The 20,862-nt window shown below is 42.3% G+C and overlaps 3 protein-coding genes and 2 non-coding genes across 5 annotated transcripts in view; all 5 read right to left on the bottom strand.

The window, feature by feature from the left end:
• Positions 1-173: 173 nt before the first annotated feature.
• On the bottom strand, positions 174-4,330 carry LOC115010133 (protein phosphatase 1, regulatory subunit 15B). Its single transcript, XM_029434565.1, has 3 exons — positions 3,926-4,330; positions 1,836-3,145; positions 174-1,053 (listed from the first exon to the last, which is right to left on the bottom strand). The coding sequence occupies exons 1-3, from the start codon at positions 4,086-4,088 to the stop codon at positions 844-846; spliced, it is 1,683 nt and encodes a 560-aa protein (XP_029290425.1). The 5' UTR covers positions 4,089-4,330; the 3' UTR covers positions 174-843.
• A 747-nt stretch (positions 4,331-5,077) lies between these two features.
• On the bottom strand, positions 5,078-8,819 carry rps13 (ribosomal protein S13). The gene is made up of 6 exons (XM_029434791.1): positions 8,708-8,819; positions 8,132-8,180; positions 7,965-8,043; positions 6,136-6,305; positions 5,637-5,737; positions 5,078-5,152 (listed from the first exon to the last, which is right to left on the bottom strand). The coding sequence occupies exons 1-6, from the start codon at positions 8,728-8,730 to the stop codon at positions 5,119-5,121; spliced, it is 456 nt and encodes a 151-aa protein (XP_029290651.1). The 5' UTR covers positions 8,731-8,819; the 3' UTR covers positions 5,078-5,118.
• Positions 5,395-5,523, bottom strand: LOC115010346 (small nucleolar RNA SNORA19). The gene has a single exon (XR_003832460.1). It is a non-coding gene; the product is annotated as a small nucleolar RNA SNORA19 (small nucleolar RNA).
• LOC115010347 (small nucleolar RNA SNORA19) lies at positions 7,337-7,465 on the bottom strand. Its single transcript, XR_003832461.1, has one exon. It is a non-coding gene; the product is annotated as a small nucleolar RNA SNORA19 (small nucleolar RNA).
• A 1,004-nt stretch (positions 8,820-9,823) lies between the features above and the next one.
• The window catches only part of pik3c2a (phosphatidylinositol-4-phosphate 3-kinase, catalytic subunit type 2 alpha), a 36,593-nt gene continuing 25,554 nt past the window's right edge, over positions 9,824-20,862 (bottom strand). Inside the window, 18 exon segments of the mRNA XM_029433767.1 lie at positions 9,824-11,837; positions 12,028-12,153; positions 12,257-12,363; positions 12,550-12,631; positions 12,718-12,835; positions 13,312-13,436; positions 13,523-13,730; positions 14,226-14,335; positions 14,615-14,771; positions 15,542-15,711; positions 16,146-16,282; positions 16,646-16,775; positions 17,003-17,095; positions 17,820-17,924; positions 18,011-18,191; positions 18,786-18,880; positions 19,007-19,100; positions 19,533-19,724. Coding sequence (XP_029289627.1) covers positions 11,655-11,837; positions 12,028-12,153; positions 12,257-12,363; positions 12,550-12,631; positions 12,718-12,835; positions 13,312-13,436; positions 13,523-13,730; positions 14,226-14,335; positions 14,615-14,771; positions 15,542-15,711; positions 16,146-16,282; positions 16,646-16,775; positions 17,003-17,095; positions 17,820-17,924; positions 18,011-18,191; positions 18,786-18,880; positions 19,007-19,100; positions 19,533-19,724 — 2,413 coding nt within the window. The 3' untranslated portion in view covers positions 9,824-11,654.

Here is a 20,862-nt window from a genome sequence, read left to right as displayed (position 1 = left end):
ACCGTGTGTGTGTGTGTGTGTGTGTGTTCGTTACATAATTCTTTAAGGCAGGAAATGGCAGAAGTAATCCAAGTTAACATTTTTTAGTTGGCTTCTAGTTAAATAGATTAAATAAGTCTTTGTCAAACCTTTCACCACATTGTGAGACGCAAGTACAAAACCGAGAACAATGATAGGGTAACAAATTGTATTTATTTTGCCACAGACTTTCTTTGACACATTTCTGACTACATGATGTTACCATGACAATCTGAGTGCGTCACATAGGACAAAGTGTTTGAATCTTTCCTGTGAATATAATAATAAACAATTCCATCTCCACACACACTAAAAGGCTATGATGCGCCATCAAACAAGGAAACACAAAGCGCTAAAAGATAACGCAACAATAAGACAAGAATCGCACCAGAACTTGATATCTATACATCATGCTTAAACAAAACACTTTGTACCGCAACACTCGTACGATACCATCGTCTACTTTTAACGTCTAGATTCACCACTGCAGTTTGTTCACACATATAAAAACACAGTTAAAACCAACTGTAAAAAATAAATAACAAGCTCCATAGGGCATAAATAAGTTACATTACTAGGTCAGTATATAAGGCATACAAAAACAACATTCCACACGTCAATGCTGAGCTTAATATGAGAAAGTGTCAGTCAGTGCAACAGCCACCAAATGTATAAAACCTTATGAGGTACAAGGTTGTTCAACTTGACACCGAACATTTAAGTTGGCCTAACATCAAATTTCTAAATCAAAATCACTGTTGCATTGCAACCAATCACAAGTTCTCATCCGAAAAGCAAATAAAACATTCAGTGTTCAGGACTTATTTATTTCAAGGCACCGTCCCGATACGCCCGGACCCCCTCTCTGTGCTGCTGGGTGAAGCAGTATGCGATGGCCTGTTCCGTTTCCTGGACCCGCCTCCGGAAGCGGTCCCGGTCTCGCACCATTTCTTCCCAGTGTCCTTTACGAGACGCCTGGCGAGCAAACGGCCAGGTTCTCATGACATGGACTTGGACCAGAGGAGAAAATCGCACCTGAAATCCAGAAGAAAAGACCAAAAGTCAGTACATTATGTCAAACGGTGGATTATAACCTGCTACTCATGGAAGTACAGGGTTATCTAAACTTCAGAGAAAAGATGGCGTAACAACTCAGAGCTGAGTTTTATACCCAACAAACGACAGACACAATAACAACCTGCACCGTCCCAGCACTGAACGCTGTTTTAGACAGAAGTGTAATTAATAGGACCGACTTGTTTTTAGTGCCTCAGGCTCTGTTTCTGAGAACCGTGTGCTTATTGACAAAGTATTAATAATAACTTTGCAATGCTGCTGCAACTTTGCATTTAGTCCAATAAGGAAGTTGAACTCTCTGCTGACTCGCTGGAGTCACATGACTGACTTAGTCATGACTACCCGCGGCGTTGCTAACCGACAACAAACAACAGCTCAGTTGAACACAATGTGCTGAACAGTGTGCAAACTGAGGACTTAACCCTTGTCTTACCACAAGAGGTTGCACAAGTCAGCAGGACACTGCTACTTGAGCCAATCAAACTGGGGGAGAAAAGGCAATAACGGTATTTTTTTATGTATTCCAGTTTTGACAAACTATATTTCTTCCAATTTGAGCTGTTCAGTCTACAGCGGAATAAAGTGGAATGGTTAAGTTTATTTAACATGTTGTCATGATGTAACAAAGCCCATTTCAGTGCTCTGTAGTATTGACAGAGTATATTTACTTCAAACCCCACAGGGGTTTCTTTTTAATGCTTATGTGGAAGTTTAACTATAAATTGTTATTTGATAATGACCTTTTTCTGGGTGGTGCTGGCCGTGCTTTCCTTCTTCTCCTCTGGTAACATCGAAGGTGTTTGTACAGGTCTCGTCCAGGGCACCAGGGTTGTGTCTGGGTGGGAGTGATGCTTAAACTGTCTCTCTGGCAGGGAGGGTTTGGTGGGTCTGGGTTTTTGGAGTGTTTTTGCTTCTTGTTTACATTTCTTTGCCTTCGTGGATGGATCTTTTGAGTGGTGAACATCAACGGGATCTGAATCTTCTCCAAACTTCTGTGTTGTTGTTGGGGAGCTCTGGAGGCAGGCATGAAAGTTCAGAGGATGGTACGGGTCATCCTTTTGGGAAAGAGATTTCCACAGCTGCTCTTCATCATCCTCGGATGAAGGAGGAAAGCTGCTTTCCTTCTCCTCCGTGTCCGACTTGAAAGGGGGTGCAGGAAGTGAGGTCTGTTGTTTAGAGACGGTCTTGGTTTGAGATGATGTGCTGCTGAATTTGGACGCAGTGAAGCACATGGGATTGTAGGGGTCGGCGGGACTGCTGAAGAACTCCAGGAGCCTCTCGCTCTCCTCGTCAATGTCGGGGCCCGAACCTTCAGAACTGGCCCAGCTGCTCCAACTGCTCTCGCTGTCAGAACGGCTGACCCAGATGTTGAGGCCTTGAGGCCCCAACATCTCCTCGCTGGACTTGCTAACTGACATGAGGTCAGTATCGCTGTCCGTCGCTTTGCCTTTACTTCTCCCCATATTTGTGTTTGTTGAAATGCACGCAGAGAAAAAGAAGGGGTTGTAAGGATCACTAGATTTTGACAGAGACTCCCAAAGCGCCTTACTTTCCTCACTTTCAAATTCGACTACGTTCTGGTCTTCTTCGCTACTCCAGTGAAAACTCCTCTCCTCTTCTGAAGCGTCCTGTTGGAAGACTTTGTCACTACTTTTATGGCAGGCGTCGTTTGAACTAGAGCTGTCGCTGCTTGATACAAAGATGTTCCAGTCGCCAGGGAAGCCCATTTTCCAGCTGGATTGGTGTCCCAGAAAGATGGCGTCTTCTTTGCCGGACACAAAATCATCCACCAGTCCGCAGCACAGGTCGTCGGCACGCAGAGTGGACAGCAGGGCCTCGGCGGTGGATTTCCCAGCGAAGGAGTCGCCCACGTCAGCACAGAAGTTAGAAAGGGGATTTGAACCTCCAACCATCACTCCGTTGTCTCCGTCAAACAACGAGGAGAACAGGAAGGACTCGGTTGGGTTTGCTGCCGTGGTCATGTGCTGGATGTGTTGACCTGTCTCGTCTGTGATTCTCACGTGAAGCTCAAACCTGAACATCTGGAAAACTGGAAAATCAAGAGAAAAATGTTAGTGTGGATTGACATTGAAAAAGGGATTATATAAAGTTACATTCTGTTAGATTATGATGTCCTTTCGGTCCATAACAACCACTCCCTATTAAAAATCTAAAAAATGCTTTTGTTTACTGCTTTTGACTTTTTCCTGTCCTTTGATTAAATACCATACTAATACAACGACCAACATATAATTGTAATCACGAGTTAACTTTGATGTATATACAAAAGTATTGTGAAAGCATGGGTAGTATCGTAAAATACAACTAGCTGGATTATATTAGTTTACGTATATATTTACGTAAAGCATTGATCAAAAACCAGCGTTACAAAGTGCTTTACAACGATAATATTACACAATATTGTTTGAACAACAAGGCAAGCATGTGGAAAAAACGAGGAATGAATTTAGAAACAATGGATTATAGTGTAGGCCTCATCAACGTCCAGAAGTTAGGATTAGGACGTAAACACGACACAAACTAGCTCACGTCGCTGGAAATAGATAGGCACAACAAATACTCAATTGGACCTTATAATATTAAAGCATTTTAAGAGTTATTATAAAGTTGTATTGGGAATTTTGTATTGATAAAAGTTAAATCGTTAACGATACTAATGAGTGTCGACTCAACGGTCGCTGGACTTTAAAATGGACGTTGGAGTAAAGCAGTCCCAACGGTTAACGGTTCAACCTCCAACGGTCGTAATGCGAACAAACAGAGTAAATTAAATAAAAATGAACGTTTCTGGCTCTACTTTTTTCTTTACCTGACATGAAGGTGTAGTATATGACCTGAACCAGCAGTCGAAGCTGCTCCCACAGCACGGTGAGCATCTGTTTAGTCCAAGGCAGAAGCGCCATCCCTCCGCTACCGAACCTCTCCATCGCAGTCCGTTCAGAACCCTTCTCGGAACCAACAGCCGTAGCCATTTTACTTCTTGGATTATGACGGTTTTATATTGACAAAAATCCTCACGTATTCTGGTATTCCTCGTCGAAAACCAACAGATTTCGCGTATTCGTTAGTGACCGATATGCGTCGATGTACTGTCGCTTCATTTTCCGGCAAGTATGTGCCATTTTTTGATTTCCTTCGTCAAATAGTCTCATGTATTTTCTCCATGTTGTATGTTGTCTTCGTTGTTGTAGTAGAGGTGAATGTCTCGAGATTGCGACGCCATTCCTTTTATCTGAACAAGGGTGACGTCAAGCGAAGTTGTGATTGGATAGACCAGCTGTCACTTACCTTACCAACCGCCCCTCACGTAATAATCCCCCACACCGGCGTTACGTTACGTGTGACGCACGGAAACTGCACGTAAATTCTTCCGCCATCAGAAAAACCCTTTTTATACTCTCAGATTTAAATGACACTACCGGTCTGAAAGCGAAAATAGGTTGACAATAAATTGAAGGCCGTTTGTCAAATGTATTAAAAAACTTCCCATAGTGGGTGCAGTTTAAATGTTATTGTCACGGTAAAGTTCCCTGTTGAGGGACTAAAGGATTTCTGATTCTTACAATTAGGTCTTCAGTTTACTTTCCCAAACAGAAACTATTTGAGAGAGAGAGATATAGAGATATAGAGATATAGAGATATAGATAGATAGATAGATAGATAGATAGAGATATAGATAGATAGATAGATAGATAGATAGATAGATAGATAGATAGATAGATAGATAGATAGATAGATAGATATATATATATATATATCTATCTATCTATCTATCTATATCACAGTTCATTTAGCTGACGACTTGCAAGAAGTGCAAACAATCATGAGGATACTGGTATATAATTAAGCTAAAACTTAAGTTTATCTAAACTACACAATATAATAAGACACAGATTCCAAAATTCATCTCAAACACAGAATCTGTAAAACACTTTGTAATTAACAAAAGACAACAGAACAATTCCAATTTAACTCTTTTTATTAATCCAAAATGTGAAGCGTTTATGCCACCAGAGCAGAAGCTGTAGAGGACTCGCTGTAAACAGAAAGAAAACATGCCATTAGATGGAGCACCTCTCAGAATTACCACAACAGTATGTATAAAATGTATCTACTGGTGTAAACACTGCATGAAGTCTACATTGTGAGGAAAACACTTCATTTTTTGCTGTTATAAAATCAATAATAATCCATAAACTTGGTTGTAATGACCCAGAATTGCAGTTAGTCCAATATATAATTGAATATAGTATTATACACTAACAAAATGTATAATGTCATTGTATGAAGGGGACTGGCAGATGTGGCACAAGTAGCCACTCCGTTAATTTACCTCCAGCTTTTTCTAGCACAACAGAAATATCACTACTCTCAATAAAGAGAAGAGCAGGACAATGATTTGTGCATTTTTCCTTTAAAAATACCCCATGTGGTGTAGTTACTAGCAAGTCTATGACCATTTTTCATAACAAAAGATGGAATTGACAAGGAAAGCTTCCCAGAGCAGAACCAATACGTACTACTTCCAGTTGGGGGCCAGTACTCTCTTGGTCTTGTAGTAACGGGCCAGCCTGTGAATCCTGCTTTCAACGAGAATCAGGCGGAACTTGGCATCCCTGTCCTGCAAGTGAAGTAACAAAATGATATATGAAGCGTGACCAACTTTATTACTGAGTGTGTGCATCCACATAAACCCCTGCGTATGTATGTATGTATGTATGTATGTATGTATGTATGTATGTATGTATGTATGTATGTATGTATGTATGTATGCATGCATGTATGCATGCATGTATGTATGTATGTATGTATGTATGTATGCATGTATGTATGTATGCATGCATGCATGCATGCATGCATACCTCCAAAGCACTCGGACTGTGCTACACTCATAAAAAGCTGATTTACCAAGACTTAGTAACATCAGCAAACTACACCAGATGGCGCTGTAAAAAACTGTTGTGTCTCCATGTTTAAGACCATTAATGGTCCTATTATTTTACCTAGGTCTTGTCCTACCTTTCTGTTTCTCTCCAGATGCTTCCTGACGGCCACAGCCTTCTTGATAAGGTGGTAGAGATCCTCGGGCAGATCAGGGGCCAGACCCTTGGTCTTAAGAATCCTCAGGATCTTGTTGCCAGTGACGAAACGTACCTGGGCAACACCATGGGAATCCCTCAGAATCACACCTAGACAAGATGACAAACACGCTTTAAACTTGGACACTATGTTGTTAAAACGGTTTGCTTTATGCATTTCTCAACGGGGGGGGGGGGGGGGGGGGGGGGGAATGGAGTGAAATGAAACAAATGGAGGCAATAGCTAAAACTTGGAGCATCATCCATTTCCTTTGTCTTAACCAGGGGTCGGCAACCTTTACTATCAAAAGAGCCATTTTGCACCTTCTTACATCAAATAAGATTTGTCTGGAGCCACAAAACACATTTGATAACGCAGCTTATAAGTTTGATATATAGTTATAGTATATTTGTTGCATTTGTGAAATTACAGAATGACAATAAAAGAAACTGTTGCTATTTTCACCTGTTTTAACAAAAGAAAAACACTAAACTCTTTAAAAGAGAAGGAAACAGTACACTGGCATGTTTATGTCTACCTTGAAATAAATTAAACTCAGAACTATGCAGGTATATTTGAGTCCTCCCCATATAGGGTCACAATATCACCTCAAACTCCAATGTAATATTTAGTTGTTATTTTTCAAAGCTACAGGGAGCCACCGCAGAGGGGTTAAAGAGCCGCAGGTGGCTCCTGAGCCGCAGGTTGCAGACCCCTGGTCTAAACTAACCCAAAAAAGGAAACAACTCCTGGGTTTGTCAGCTTACTTGAAACAATTTGTGTATTTATAAAAAACCTTAAAACCAAGGACTATCTAATCCTGTGTAGTCTGAATGTATGCTTCACTTCCACTGAATGTTTCATTATTATTCATGATTCATTGTTTTGCACTAGGCACCAGGAGAAACACTTTAATTGTACTCACTACATTCAGATGGTGACAATAAAGTCTCAATCTTAAATCAATGACAACTTGTCTCGTTAGTGTCAGAAAGATTCCCGATGTTCTCTGTACTCTTGATTAGTAGCAATGTTATTTTGTGTTCAACATTCCACTCAAGCAGATTGCTGACCAGACACCATTCATCTGCGCTTTAGTTTGATTGAATATAGTATTAAACACTTACAAAATGTATAATTTCATTGTATGAAGGGGACTGGCAGATGTGGCACAAGTAGCCACTCCGTTAATTTACCTCCAGCTTTTTCTAGCACAACAGAAATATCACTACTCTCAATAAAGAGAAGAGCAGGACAATGATTTGTGCAGTTATGTACTTTAGTCTGACATGTGTTGTACAGTTAACAGTCAAGTAGAGCAAGCTCATAAATATCTTAATCCAAGCAAACTATGTAACAGATACATGGCTGATTTGTTTAAGTGGTTAACAGTAGTGAGATGTAAACTGAGTATTGATTGGACAATTTGACAGTGGTTAGACCTTGCTTATGTAAGCTAATAGCAATAAGCAGTTTTTAAGCACGCCATGCTTTAGGCAAAAAGATTGTTTATGAAAAAAATCATTAAACTAATTATGTTGCCAATTTGGGCCACGTTGTGTTAAGACAAAGATTTGCAAATATGCTAGTTCTGTACATTGAAATCTGATTTAATACAACCATGTGTACCCTTTAACTGCAGAGTATGCTTGCATACCAAGTAACATCATACACTCAAGTCAAGCAGTACGTATTTTGATCTTGTTCTGCAAAAGTATACAACAATATATTAGTTATTTCTAGATCTAGGGTCTCATAGAAACACTTACCAATCTGAGAGGGGGTCAGGCCCTTTTTGGCCAGCTTGAAGATCTGCTCTTTGACATCATCAGATGTGAGTTTCAGCCACTGCAAGAAGTGTTTAAATTATTTAGCAACTGATCAGATCGGTTCAGAAACACTTTTGATACTCAAAACATGATTTCTTTATACTCACAGTGGGAACACTGCGCCTGTAAGGCAGAGCTGACTGGGACAGGCCCTTTCTATGGGAAAGAAAGACATGCCATTAGTCACACGTGAAAGCAAACATTACAGGCATGTTTAAAAGCAATGGCGAAAAAAAGTCATGTAGTTATCTGCACACCTGGGCAGTTAATAAAGGTTGACGGCTGGGCTAAGGCTAGCTTCATACTCGTGTCAGTGCTAACTATTGTACATTTCAACTCAACGTGCTTTTGTTACAAGGGGTTGATTTCTGCATTAACAGTGTGTAAAACATTGCATTTGTGCTGTAAATGTGTAATATTTTACGGTTTAACGTAAGGCTAAATCAGCTAAATCGTGGTTAGCTGCCAGTGCTATTAGCTAAGGCTAGCTAGCTAACAGTTAGCCGGAGAAGGATGTCGATGGGAGGTTGCGAAGATCTAAGTTATTTTCTCCTTTCTTTACTGGATTAAACATCTCACTTTGGTCCTCAGACATCCATAACACGATTACAACCTATATCGTGCCACAAAAATCGATCTGTCGACACAATATTTCAACTTTAAACGATAAAAGGAGAGCTCACCCGGGAGCGTGCATGCGACCCATGATGGCGGTGGAGGAAGAGAGGCCGCACACGCGACAGAAAATGGTATTTTGCTCTTGCGCCGGACGTGACGCAATCACGTAGAGAAAAAGCTTTATTGACGCTTCTGAACGCAGACATTGTTACGAACTATAAATACTAAGTAGTAGCATTCAAATATACTTAAAGTACAACAATGGTAAATAATACATAATGTATTAGTTGATTTATATTTAATAATCATTTGAAAAAAACGATATTGTGAAGTACAATATTAACTTAATTTTTTTTATGGGTTTTAAGATCTGGAGTCTGTGTTGTGGAGGGGTCCTGTGTCAAAATCTATTCTCAAAGCCCCTATCAAGTATACCGCACCTATTTATACATATCCCTCACAATCTCAATTTAAAGACATTACTACCTGACAGGTGATGAACCTGTGGCCAGGAGGTGTTCACGTGTAGACTGCGGGATGGTGTCTGTAGCTCTAGGAACAAATATATTTGAGGTATTTTATCAGCTGCGTTTGATCCCATTAAAGATTTCAGATACATTTATTTATAAAACTTTGTATTAAACAAAACGTGGGTGAGGGTGACTGCAGCTCAGGTGGTGGTTAGATACCTGCCCACATGTCAAAATGTCCTTGAGCAAGACACCGAACACCGAATTACTCCCAATATGTGAACATGGGAAAAAATGTAAAAAGAACTGTAAATTGAAAGTAATGTTACTGATGTAAAGTGACTTATTAGGATCTAGATGTGTGTCCCGGTGTCCTGGAGCCATGTTTGAAACATAACTTTGTAAGTACATAACCTAAATGTAACTGACATGACAGAAGTTGTCTCGTGACTTTAGTGCCATACAGTTGAATTCTTGGAGCAGCCAGCTGAATGCAGAGCAATTCTCCATAAAATACAAACAACGTAGCCTTGAACTAGCCAAACTCACACCTGCATTAATGGAGGTGTTATTCACTCACTCTGTGATTCTTTGGGTAAAAACTGATTAAAGTAACACAATGCAAGATGGTGGGTGCTGTGCGTCTGTAATGCATGAAGTTCAACTTCACCCAACACATTTTATTTAACAGAAACAAAGAGTCACATCATATTTGTTCCAAAAACATTTAATTTGCTTTAGGAAAGAGGGATTACAGTACACACTGATCCGTTCGGGTTACAGGTCACCAATTAAGAATAAATAACTGGCCATGTTAATACAAACTCTGCTTGCTTTCTTTGTACAGTCACTAAAAGAGTGGATCAAGTCACTAATATTCATAGTGTGAGTGACGCTCTTAGATCATAATTGTCTTGTAGATCTCATCTTTAAAAAACCCTTTTCAGATAAATTTTATTCTTTATTAAACATTAATAACAACAACTTTAGATTTATAGTTAGCGAGTGGAGAGGAAAGCAGCTAATGCTCAGAATCTTGTTCCCTTTTCGTGAAGAGGTTTCAGCGCTGACCTGTGTTCAGTTTGCTCGACATTTCCTCAAAATTCAGAATGTTTTTTTTAACTTAAATATCATAAAACCTGTCTGGATCTGGACTTCAATGGCAGTTTTAAGATATTAACATGTTGCTCATCACAGCGTCATTACACCACTGGGAGTGAGTGTGGTATTGCAGCCTCAAACAGCCTCACGTCCAGACTCCAGTTTTAACTAAACTGCATTTTAAAAAGTCTGAATTATGGTTTTGAACCACCAGAAGGAAACACAGAACTGACTTATGATCAGTGTTATTGGGCAACCATAATCTCTTCATCCAGAGCACAGACAAGAGCATGTTCCAAAGCTTATGATACAAATTCCCCTTTAAGGTGTGCTGTGTGAAAATAGTCAAGTAATAACATGAGAGAAAGACCTGGTAGTGTGCGTTTAGTGGCAACCCACTGTTACAAAAAACCTTTATGGTGCCGGTCCGGCACCAGACCTGCTCTGGCAGAACTACTGATATAGCTTTAAAGAATATAGATTTCTCTTTAATAAGGACATATCACATTGTAAATAAAATATATATAGCAATAAGGCCAAGTTGAGCATTAAAAGGGGATCGTGAGCACAAACGAAGGCACCCTGTTCAGCTCCCTACTTGGGAGAGTGGTTTGATTTGCCATCCTTCTCATTACTTTTGGCACTAAGGTCACTGTTGATTTCCTGTAATGTGGTGTGTTGGACTACTCTAGCCAGAAGTGTCTGCTGCAAAGCAGGAAACCCTGAAGCCTCCTATTCGTCTAGAAAGAAAATAAACAAGGAAAATGTAAAAATGAGCCCCCTTTTCTATTCCTTAAAAAATAAACGTGTCAATCTATATATACTCTTCTGGAAGTAAGCCGTTTTGGTCCTCTAATATCAAAATGTACAAAACATTACAGCTCTTTGTTATAGTTTAGGAAAAAGAGAGACACAATAAGTGGAGATTGTTTGTCACAGAAACAATCTTGATTAGTTAAAAATGAAAAAAAAATAGTGAAGACAGGAGAGCAGCGCCCCCCCTCCCCCTCCCTGAGGGTTTGTGAATCGGTGTGTTCGGTCGCCGCTCTCAGGGAGTCTGCACTCATGTCACATGGGAATAGCCGCTGAAGCAACGTTATTATAAGCAAAGACTTGGTGGTGTTCCACCTTGTGAGCAGCTGGAAGGACACCATGATGGAGTCCTGTAGACTCAGGTCGTTCTAACATGTAGTGATGAATGTTTTGTATCCTGCCACGATGTATATTAACAACAAGTTCATTTGGTTGGTGTATAATGAAAATATCACTGCTAACACTTTACATTTGATTATGTCCATCTCCAGACCCTGAAGTTCTGAAGTGGTGAATGTATGAACTGAAAACTGCGGTGCATCTGCCGCCGTTCCCACATGATGTGAATGCAGCGTTTGTCTGGAAACACTGGACACAGGAGGCGTTCCCGGCGAGGCAGGTGGGGGGTTTAGAAGTAGGGGACGGCCGTCAGTTTGTACCACTTGACCGTCTCCTTGCTGAGGTCAAAGTCTTTGAGTCTGAGCGTGATGCCGCCCAGGAAGTAGTTCTCACGCAGCGACTCTGCACTGAGCACGCTCAGTTGAAGCTCCCGCAGGCCCAGGGTCTCCTTGCTGTAGCCACTGTACACCAACTGTGGAGGAAGAGGAGGGAAAGTGAACAATGTTTCATACTGGAAAATAATTTCAACCGTCCCAAATGTTTTACGGTTATCCTGTTACTTTGTCTGGAGACACTGGAGTCGTTCCCGGAGAGGTACGCTTCATGAGTGTAATATTACATCACATATATAATTGTAGGCAATATTTCTAGTATTTCCTAACCATCTCATTGAAAGTTGGGTTCCTGGTTTTCCTTGAGATCTTTGTCTTGCGTTTGGAAGTCTTGTGTGGATCTGGAAGCAGGTAGGTTTTCACATATGGGTTGGGATCTGTTCCATCTTCAGAAACCTGAAGGCGAGCAGAGGGATTAATGTAACAACAACAACAACAACAGGTAGACAAAACGGAATAAAAAGGAAACGGCGAAACTGTCCGTCATGGCCGTCTTTACCAGATCTCTGATGTGCATGACCATGATGAAGAGATTGCTGTTCCTGTAGGAGATTGAAAGCTTCACTTCTCCTTCAACCCGACCAGAAGTGGGACTCAGAGGAGGCTCTGCAACAGACACGCAGTCGCATCACATTCATGAAATTGTTACCACAAGAACACATTTTAAATCTTAGACTTAGTCTTTGTTACCCAGTAAATAACTAAAATGATTCATTGAGTCACTTTATTTGTCATACAGCGAGTGTGTCAAACACTTTAAGACTGGGAATGAGAAGCGCGGGTTTTGTTCACCTGGTGCTTTGGGCGTGGCATCTAAACCTTCTGTCTTGTCATCCCGTGCAATTGGATGATAGAAGGTGTAGACCAGATCACACTACAAACAGAACATGAGATTACTTCATTGACTGGTAGTGTATTCACACTGTCCCGCTGAGTTTACTGATGTGTGCACACGAGTACCTGGGTGACCTCTGTGGAGCTCCTCAACAGGTTGTGGACGTAGTTGTTGAGCTCCAGCTTCCTCTTGGCTGCCACTTCTTTGATGTGGGTGCGACCGAGCACCATCTTGTTAGGGAAACTAGAGATACGGAGAGAGACGAGGAGTATTTACTATTCCACAGAGTCTGATTTAACTCTCCTCTAAGCTACAGCACTGAGGTAGCATCTGCATAACAACCTCACAAGATCATAGAGGGAAAGTTAAGTGGGCGATAATGGGCTTCAGGCTCTCCAAAACACGCCAAATAACGTGCTAATCACTCGCTGCTAAGCCCTGATGTGTCCATAAAGAAAGTACATCATGGTTTCCTATTGAGGAAATCAGTGAGACATTGACGGCTCATTTCCACTGCACGGTTCGGCTCGACTCCCTTTTGGCACCAGGCAGACGGTACCTCCTCAGTGCAGGAACGTCTGCACTCGAACCTCGACTGAGGTGGTACCAAATAAAGCACCAGGTTGTATCAACAACTTTTGCAAATGGAGAACAAAGCGAGTGGAGTTGAGTAGATTCGTGCCATACAATGCCGGGTCACAGTGGAGGCGATGCCTTACCTGGGCAGCTTCCAGAGAGAGAAGAGGATGGTGAGTTTGTTGTGGAGCTCCTGAAACTCATCAAAAGTGCGGAAGACAAACTGCGGCTCATTCTGACCGTCCCTCAGGATCCTCACCACATACGTCTGCACAGAGAGGAGACAGCCGCGCAATCAGGTCAGCGCTCTTTCCAAATGTACATCCAGAGAAGTGATGGAACAGTGAGACTCACATAGTGCTTGTCGGGGTTGTATCTCTTCTGGAAGGAGAAGATTGAGGCGTGGAGGATGCGGCCCTCCTGTTTCATAGTGTACGTCTTGGGGGAGAAAGACAGGATGGGCTCGTCGTTGGCCGGCAAACCAGAGAACCGGAGCTGGGCGAGGTTGTGGATGAAAAAGTTGAACTTGGTGGCCACGCTGCCCAGACTGGACTCTATCAGCCTGGAGGGGAGGGGGGGGAGAGGGTTGAAAAGAAAGAAATAGAGAGAGAGAGATGTAGAGAGGAAACAATCAATAAGATGTTTTCTCTTTGATCTGAAAGTGTTACACAAGGTACAATGTTGTCAACAAACTTCAATCTAACCCGACTGGCTTTCACAAAAACAAGGTTAATCTGAAACGTCTTCTCGTGTGTCAGGAGTCTTTGTTGCTGTAACGTGAGAGAGCAGCTTCCTTTTCCTTCCTGTGCTTATATCGCCATCTGCTGGATTCTCAGTTTGTAGCAACAAAAAGAATCCTTGAACTCACTCTTCTCAAAACAAGTGGCAGCTGTGCACATGGGAATACTTCACAAAACAACAAACAACATTTCTCTTTGTGATGTTTCCACTGTTGCGGTTGTCCAAGAGTCGGGGAAATTACATTTAAAACGTATCCCAAGCTGCCGATTTGTTTAGTTTGGATCGGCGCTGGGAGAATGGAAGTTAATGTAATTACCGGGTGAAGAAGATCGTTGCCTCAGCATCTGTGTTGTGCGGCTGCAGGGCATCGAACACATACTTCAGATCCTGAGAGCCCGTCAGCTCCGGGAGGCCCGAGGACGTCATCTGCAACACAGACACACCGGGGGTGTTCAAACATCTTCTGGGTTGTTTATTTTCTAAAGTAGTGTCACATATTTACCCATCGTTGTACATTTACATTCATTTACATGCAATTACATAATTAGGACTTAATATATAAAATAGTGTACATCCGTATTAAAGAATATTTATTAAATTAATCATAGCACTGAGTAACAGCAAGATAATGCCATGTGTGTGTGTGTGTGTGTGTGTGTGTGTGTGTGTGTGTGTGTGTGTGTGTGTGTGTGTGTTCTGTCTCACCAGTGACAATAGGTTGAGGAAGAGCCCAGAGTGCTTGCGGATGAGGTTGTACGCCTGGCAACACAAGTCTACAAACAGCTGGAAGCGACTGGTGGGACGCTCGCCTCCGTTGATGACGTACGCCATGTCAGAGGTCAGAACGAAAGGAGCGCGGTCCCTGATGGGAAAGGAGGAGAGAAGATTTAAATTCTGTTTGTGGATTAAAAGGTCTTTAGTTTAAGTCTTTGGGGAATCAGGAGAGTGAACGCACCCTTAAAGCACGTTACTACAACGCCTCTAAATATTTCAGTGGATGTGATTAGTGGCTAAAAATAGAAGCGAGTAGTTGTAGGGCAGCGCCACGAGCTGGGACTAAGTGCAGCGTGTTGGCTATCAACCACATCATGCTTGAAAATACACATTCATCTGAAGAGGAATAGGAGTCGTGTGCTTCTTTAAACTAATGATACAACAAAGGACAGGCCTCTCACGGTATCTACGTTTGTTGGACGATATAATGTCCAGGAAATTATTGTAATAGACGATTTTATTGTCATTTTAAGACCATTTGAAGCCATCGATGTGATGATACTATAACAGCACAATAATGAAGTGCATCCTTTGGCGCAGGTATAAATCTCTGGTTCAGCTTAAACACAAAATGTTCCCACAGCTGACGATGTCGATAACTTCGTCACGTCATTATCGTTGTGTTGAAATATTTCTGGTCTGGTATTGAAACACTACAACTGGGACAATGTTTTAACAACGTGATCCCACTGACACCCCCTGGTACATGACTTCTCACCCGTTATCTGAAACCTTCCTGGTAATAAAAACAAAAAGATAACAGTAAACATCCTGACGCACCCTTACGGAAAGACCTTTAAACCCTGACAGCGCAGCAAAGCGTTATCTGACCAGCACGTGCTAAAGAGCATATCTGACCTTTTGAAGCTGCCAAACATCTGGGCGTGGCCCAGGAACTTCCCAAAGTCGATGTGGAACATGTGACCGGTGGAGCGCAGCATGATGTTGTCATTATGGCGATCACAGATGCCCAGTACGTAGGTGGCCACACAGCACCCTGCACACGAGTAGATGAAGTTCTCTGAGGCCTACAAAGAGGAAGAAGAGAGAAGAAGAACACAGTGTGAATCCAGCTTCTTAAATGTGAATATCTTCTGGTTCTTTACTCCTCTATGAAAGTAAACTGAACATCATTGAGTTGATGACAAAACAAGACATTTGAGGACATCATCTTCACTACTTTCATAATCTTCTGACATTTTATGGACCAAACAAATGACGGCGTTATTCCTGCGTCCTGCTGAAGTTCAGGGTCAAACCTTGTGCAGCAGAGTTTCAGGGTCAGAGGTTGTGAGTGCGGAGTAAGGTTTCACATTTATAGGCGGCGCCCCCCCCCCCCCCCTCCAGTACATCATAAGACCTACAGAAGCAGCTCAGATGTGTAACTGAGATTCTTAATACATGTGAAACCCAGACTTTCTGTCAAATAAAGAATAGTTTCCCATGTTTGATGTGTTTCTACCTTCTCATATTCGTCCTCAGCCGGGTTGTACTTGCGGAGCCACTCTGCCAACGGTTTGTCTTTGAAGGATCCGGTGACGCCGTACTCCACCTGGATCTTTCTCAGGGTGTCGGAGGACGGCACCAGCTCCACCATGCCTTTATGACACATCACCACTTTTATTAACACAATGCACGCACACAACAGTCAGCTCTTTCGCTTTCTTTTGTTATTGTACTGCCGTGGACGATCAGAACGTGACCAGTAGGCACAGCGCCGTTACAAAGACGTCCGCTGGTGAATCATAATCAGTTGTGAGAAGTTTGAAATGAGTCGCTTTAGATGTCAGGACTGTATTAAAGGTCATTTTGTTGAGTTAACCGTTTGATGATTCTGGAGTTTGTGGTGCTTGTGGACTGTTTCTGTATTTGGCCAAATGTAAATCAAACCGTCTTGAATCTCATCTGAGTTTTTATCCAGATACGAGACAAATGGCGCCCGTGCACGCGTTTGACTGTTACCTTTGTCCTTGCCGGTGGAGATGCATTTGAAGTTGACGATGCGGAGGTCCAGCCCCTCCTGCAGCCAGATGCGGTCCATGATGCGGATCATCTGCAGAGCCAACATGTCCTGCCTCAGGTCTTCTCCAACCTGACAAACAAACAAGACGAGTTACAGCAACACGCTGCACTTTTATTATTATTATTGGTTGCACACACTTCAGCCACCAGGGGGCGCAGTGTTCAGAGGAGAATCCTGTAAGCAACAGTTTTTATGTACCTAGATGTATGTACATTATGTACAACTCCCCAGTGTAAACTAGTGGAGCGCTCTCAGCTTTCAGCTACAGTTGAAAACACCGTGAGTGGGTTCAGTACCTTGAACATAACATTGATCTCTTCTCCCAGTGGGTCGGCGTTGACCAGAGCCAGCTTGAGGGGAACTGCGTTGGAGTTGAAGAAGGAGCAGGCCTACACACACAAACAGAGAGGATCTTTATCTTCTGCAGTACTTCATGCTGTTCTGTCCTTTCTATCATCCAGTTTTACAGCGTCATTCAATCATTTCTTTATTGTTTCCTTTGATTTATTTTGAGATATGTTTTCAGAGCCATTAAAAAGGCATGTCAAACTAGAGTCTACATTTAATTACCAATTCAACTATGATCCCTCTATAAAGCCTGAGGTATGCAACATGACAGCCAGGATGAATCACTAGAGGACAGATTAGAAGCTACTTTATCTCCAACAATTACTTTAGTAACAAGTACTTTTCATCCTCTTACTTAAGAAGGTACACAAGAGATTAGGAACCTAGATATTTCCTGAACCAACTGATCTGTTGAGGTTTTGTATTATTATTAAATGTTACAGATATGTATTCCCTTCCGCTAATTCTTTATGGATCAGGTATATTCAGTGCGATGAGAAGAGAAAGGTGAAAGTTGTATTGACCTGAATATAACTATAAAGAATAGGTGAATAATGCAGAGAGTAGTGCTGTACAGAATGTTTTCTTTTGTTTGTTATATTTTTACATTCAAAGCTTCTATTGAGCTTTTTCAAATCAACTTTCTTTAATGAACATAACTCAACTTCTCAATATTCATGGCCTGTGTGTGTGTGTGTGTGTGTGTGTGTGTGTGTGTGTGTGTGTGTGTGTGTGTGTGTGTGTGTGTGTGTGTGTGTGTGTTACCTTGATGTTTAGCTCCTTGGCCACCAGACTGGGTCTGAGGGGCAGCCGGCAGCTGTTCCTCTGGAAGAAGTTCTGAACGTTTTCAAGACCCTCCTGCAGCGCCGCCTGAGTACACAAACACACACAGAAATGTAACGTATGGTAATGTACAATATTACAGTCAAATCACACACACACACACACACACTAACCTGTCGTGTAGACCCCCCAGCCTGTCGGACCCTCTCTGCCACGGCTCCAAGCAGGGTGACCAGGTGAGTCTGCTTCTCCAGCTCCGCCCTCAGCTTCACTCCACACAGACACAGCAGGGCACCCAGCACCCGCTCGTAGCGTCGTCCCCAGGCAGGATCCTGCACGGCGTCCTTCAGCAGCCTGCAGCCGTTACACACATAACAAAAGCCAACTTTAAAAGGGACACCATCATCCTGGACACTTTCCCTTAAGCCTGTCGTTCCTGATTTCCAACTCAACAGGTAACCTTCTATTACTACATCACCTACAGGGAGCCTCAGCGCTGACATCATCACTTAATTACAAGGTATCGCTTAGTTTTAATAAGATGCTTTATTCATCAATCAACACAATGAGATTTACACAAGGACACACACACACACACACACACACACACTTCAGAGGGTAATAGCGCAGGCTCATAAGTAACTTAAAGGACCCATTCACACAAGCCACTGAATAACAGGAAATTAGGCAAACTTGTGGTGCGGTAGGTTTGATAAATGATGCTAAAGACAGCAACGTAAACACATTACCATGTGCTCATCGCGTCTTGATTTACCACTTTCTCTCTGATGAATGTTTTTCAGATGTTCTGGAAGCCTGTTTATTTATTCCAGCACCGATCTCTTGTCACGTCTCATTTTTGTTTTGCAAAATGTACTTTTCTTTTAGAAGTTTGTCTGAAATCAGCTCCGGCAGCTGGTTGCTGCTTCAGCGCTGCGGAGAACTCACCAGTAGAGGTAGTGGGCAATGTTGATGTTGCATTGGGCTCTGGACAGCAGGAACATGACGAGGGCGTTTTTTAGGTGGCACTCAAACTTTAATGCCTGGGGAGAGAGAATGAGAGGGGGAATAATTGTGAGTGAAAGGAAGTGAATACATGAGAGAAAACGTGAGTAATAAATGAACATGTGAGAGAAAGAGTATTTTAAAAGTGTGTTGTTGAGCTGTACCTGTACGAGCTGTGGCAGGTAGTCAGCCAGCTCATCATCACTGCTCTTCTCAATCCAACTAACTGCCACATTTCTCACTTCTGTATCTGCAAACCTACACACACACACACACACACACACACACACACACACACACACATTTAGGCAGAGCACATACAATAAACAAAGATCTGCAAAGTTAAACAGAGAAGAAAACATTTTCCACAATTCAAACTAATATTTACATTTTCTTTTACAACACATTAATCACAAGTTCAAATGTAATGAAACTTTAAGACTTAAAGAGCGAAAGCAATCCAATGTTACATTAATGTGACATTAAGTTTGAATGTTCTTTAGAAAAGCAGACTCAATAAATAAATCACTAACGATATTATACGGTAGTGGACGAGCATTATGATTTTACAACACATTATTCAAACTAAATTAAATCATCCACAACTTCTATTTGTATCATTTCAATGTTCTTAAGGACCTGCAGAGACCAGGTTCAGTAGTAAGTTCAGGTCTTGGGCACAGCGCGTACTTTGAGTCGAGCAGCTCCAGCGCAGTGACGGGGGGCAGGAGGGGCCAGTGGTGCAGCAGGGAGTGGATGTGAGCCATGCTGGCCCAGTCCCAGCTGGGTGCACTGGCCAGGACCTTGGGGAGGCTGCTGGGGTGGTCCTTCCTACAGTGGAGTCGATGGTCCCACAGGAGCTGGTGGTCTGCCCGCTTCAGACTGGAGACGGAGCCAAAACAGACGGGGAGGGAAGATGGATGGTGATAATAAAGACGTAAATAAATTGCCCCCACAGATGCGTTTTTCACCTTGGAGTTCTGAGTTATGCATCTTTTTATGAGATTTATCAGCCATTCAAACCAATTCAAATGTGTCATATACACATACAGAAAAGAATCAGCGACGATTAAAAGTAGTGTTTAAATAAAGAGCACAAGAACTCAAGAGACAAGTGTCATTACGTTCTCTAACCCTAACCCCTCCCACCGTCTTCAGAGGAAATCATTGAGAGTGTTTAAGAGATTGTAAATGTGAAACTCATTTTAAATAAAAGAGCCGACACGTTCAGACTTCCTGCGCCAATAAAGTTCCAAGAATATAATCACATCCTTTGACTAGAGTCACATGGGGACTAAACAAACCACACAAGGAGATAAAATGTAATTAGCGCCATTGACTAAGTGTGAAACTTCTTGGCTCGTGTCGTGTCCATACATGCTGTGAGAGTGTATTCTGGTCGGCGCTGGACACCACTTCAACACTTTTTAAAAAACAAAGATTAAATATCTGTCGGCTCGGATTTGCCTTTCTGAAGCGGCCCCGAGTTGTACGTCTGCACCTGGACCCTGACCTCCCCGGTGTAATAAAAACGAACATCAGGGATTGATGGAATATCACACTGAAACAACACACGACTGATCAGTGAAGCTCCACAAGTCTTGTGCCCACAGAGGCTGGAGAGATGAATGGGCAGGACAGAAAGCAGGCGGTGAGAGCCCAGTGAGAGAGCGCTCTGTGCTAAAGTGCCGTTTGAGTCTCATGGATGTTGGCAGAGTGGAGGAGATTTGGCTGGCAGCAGGCATAAGAGAGCATTTAGCTGGGCCTGGAGCAGCTGGAAGAGAACAGACCCGGTGCAGCAGACAACATACAGGCGTTTATGGGGAGCTGTGGTTGGCAAGTCAGTGGCATCTTTTAAAATCTCTTCTTAAATCTATTAAGTCCAACGAATTTCGGGTGGTCTGAGAGACGGCCAAAGAGCTGTCTGCTGAAGGGGATAAATCTAACCAACAATACTGTTTCTGTTTTTGACTCTCATACCTACAACAAGCCCAACCAGAAGTCAATGCACTGCAATTAT

This window comes from Cottoperca gobio, chromosome 6 (assembly GCF_900634415.1).
Source record: "Cottoperca gobio chromosome 6, fCotGob3.1, whole genome shotgun sequence".
Classification (NCBI taxonomy): Eukaryota; Metazoa; Chordata; class Actinopteri; order Perciformes; family Bovichtidae; genus Cottoperca; species Cottoperca gobio.
The sequence above is the reverse complement of the archived record's forward strand: the minus strand, read 5'-3'. Positions and strand labels throughout refer to the sequence as shown.

Coding starts and splice junctions, on each gene's coding strand:
- rps13 (XM_029434791.1), bottom strand. CDS start 8,730: ATGGGTCGCATGCACGCTCCCGG. Junction 8,044..8,131: donor ACAGGCGCAGTGTTCCCACT/GTGAGTATAAAG, acceptor CACTTCTTGCAG/TGGCTGAAACTCACATCTGA. Junction 5,738..6,135: donor ATCTGGAGAGAAACAGAAAG/GTAGGACAAGAC, acceptor CTTCACTTGCAG/GACAGGGATGCCAAGTTCCG.
- LOC115010133 (XM_029434565.1), bottom strand. CDS start 4,088: ATGGCTACGGCTGTTGGTTCCGAGAAGGGTTCTGAACGGACTGCGATG. Junction 3,146..3,925: donor ATACTACACCTTCATGTCAG/GTAAAGAAAAAA, acceptor TTGATTTTCCAG/TTTTCCAGATGTTCAGGTTT. Junction 1,054..1,835: donor CCAGCACCACCCAGAAAAAG/GTCATTATCAAA, acceptor TCTGGATTTCAG/GTGCGATTTTCTCCTCTGGT.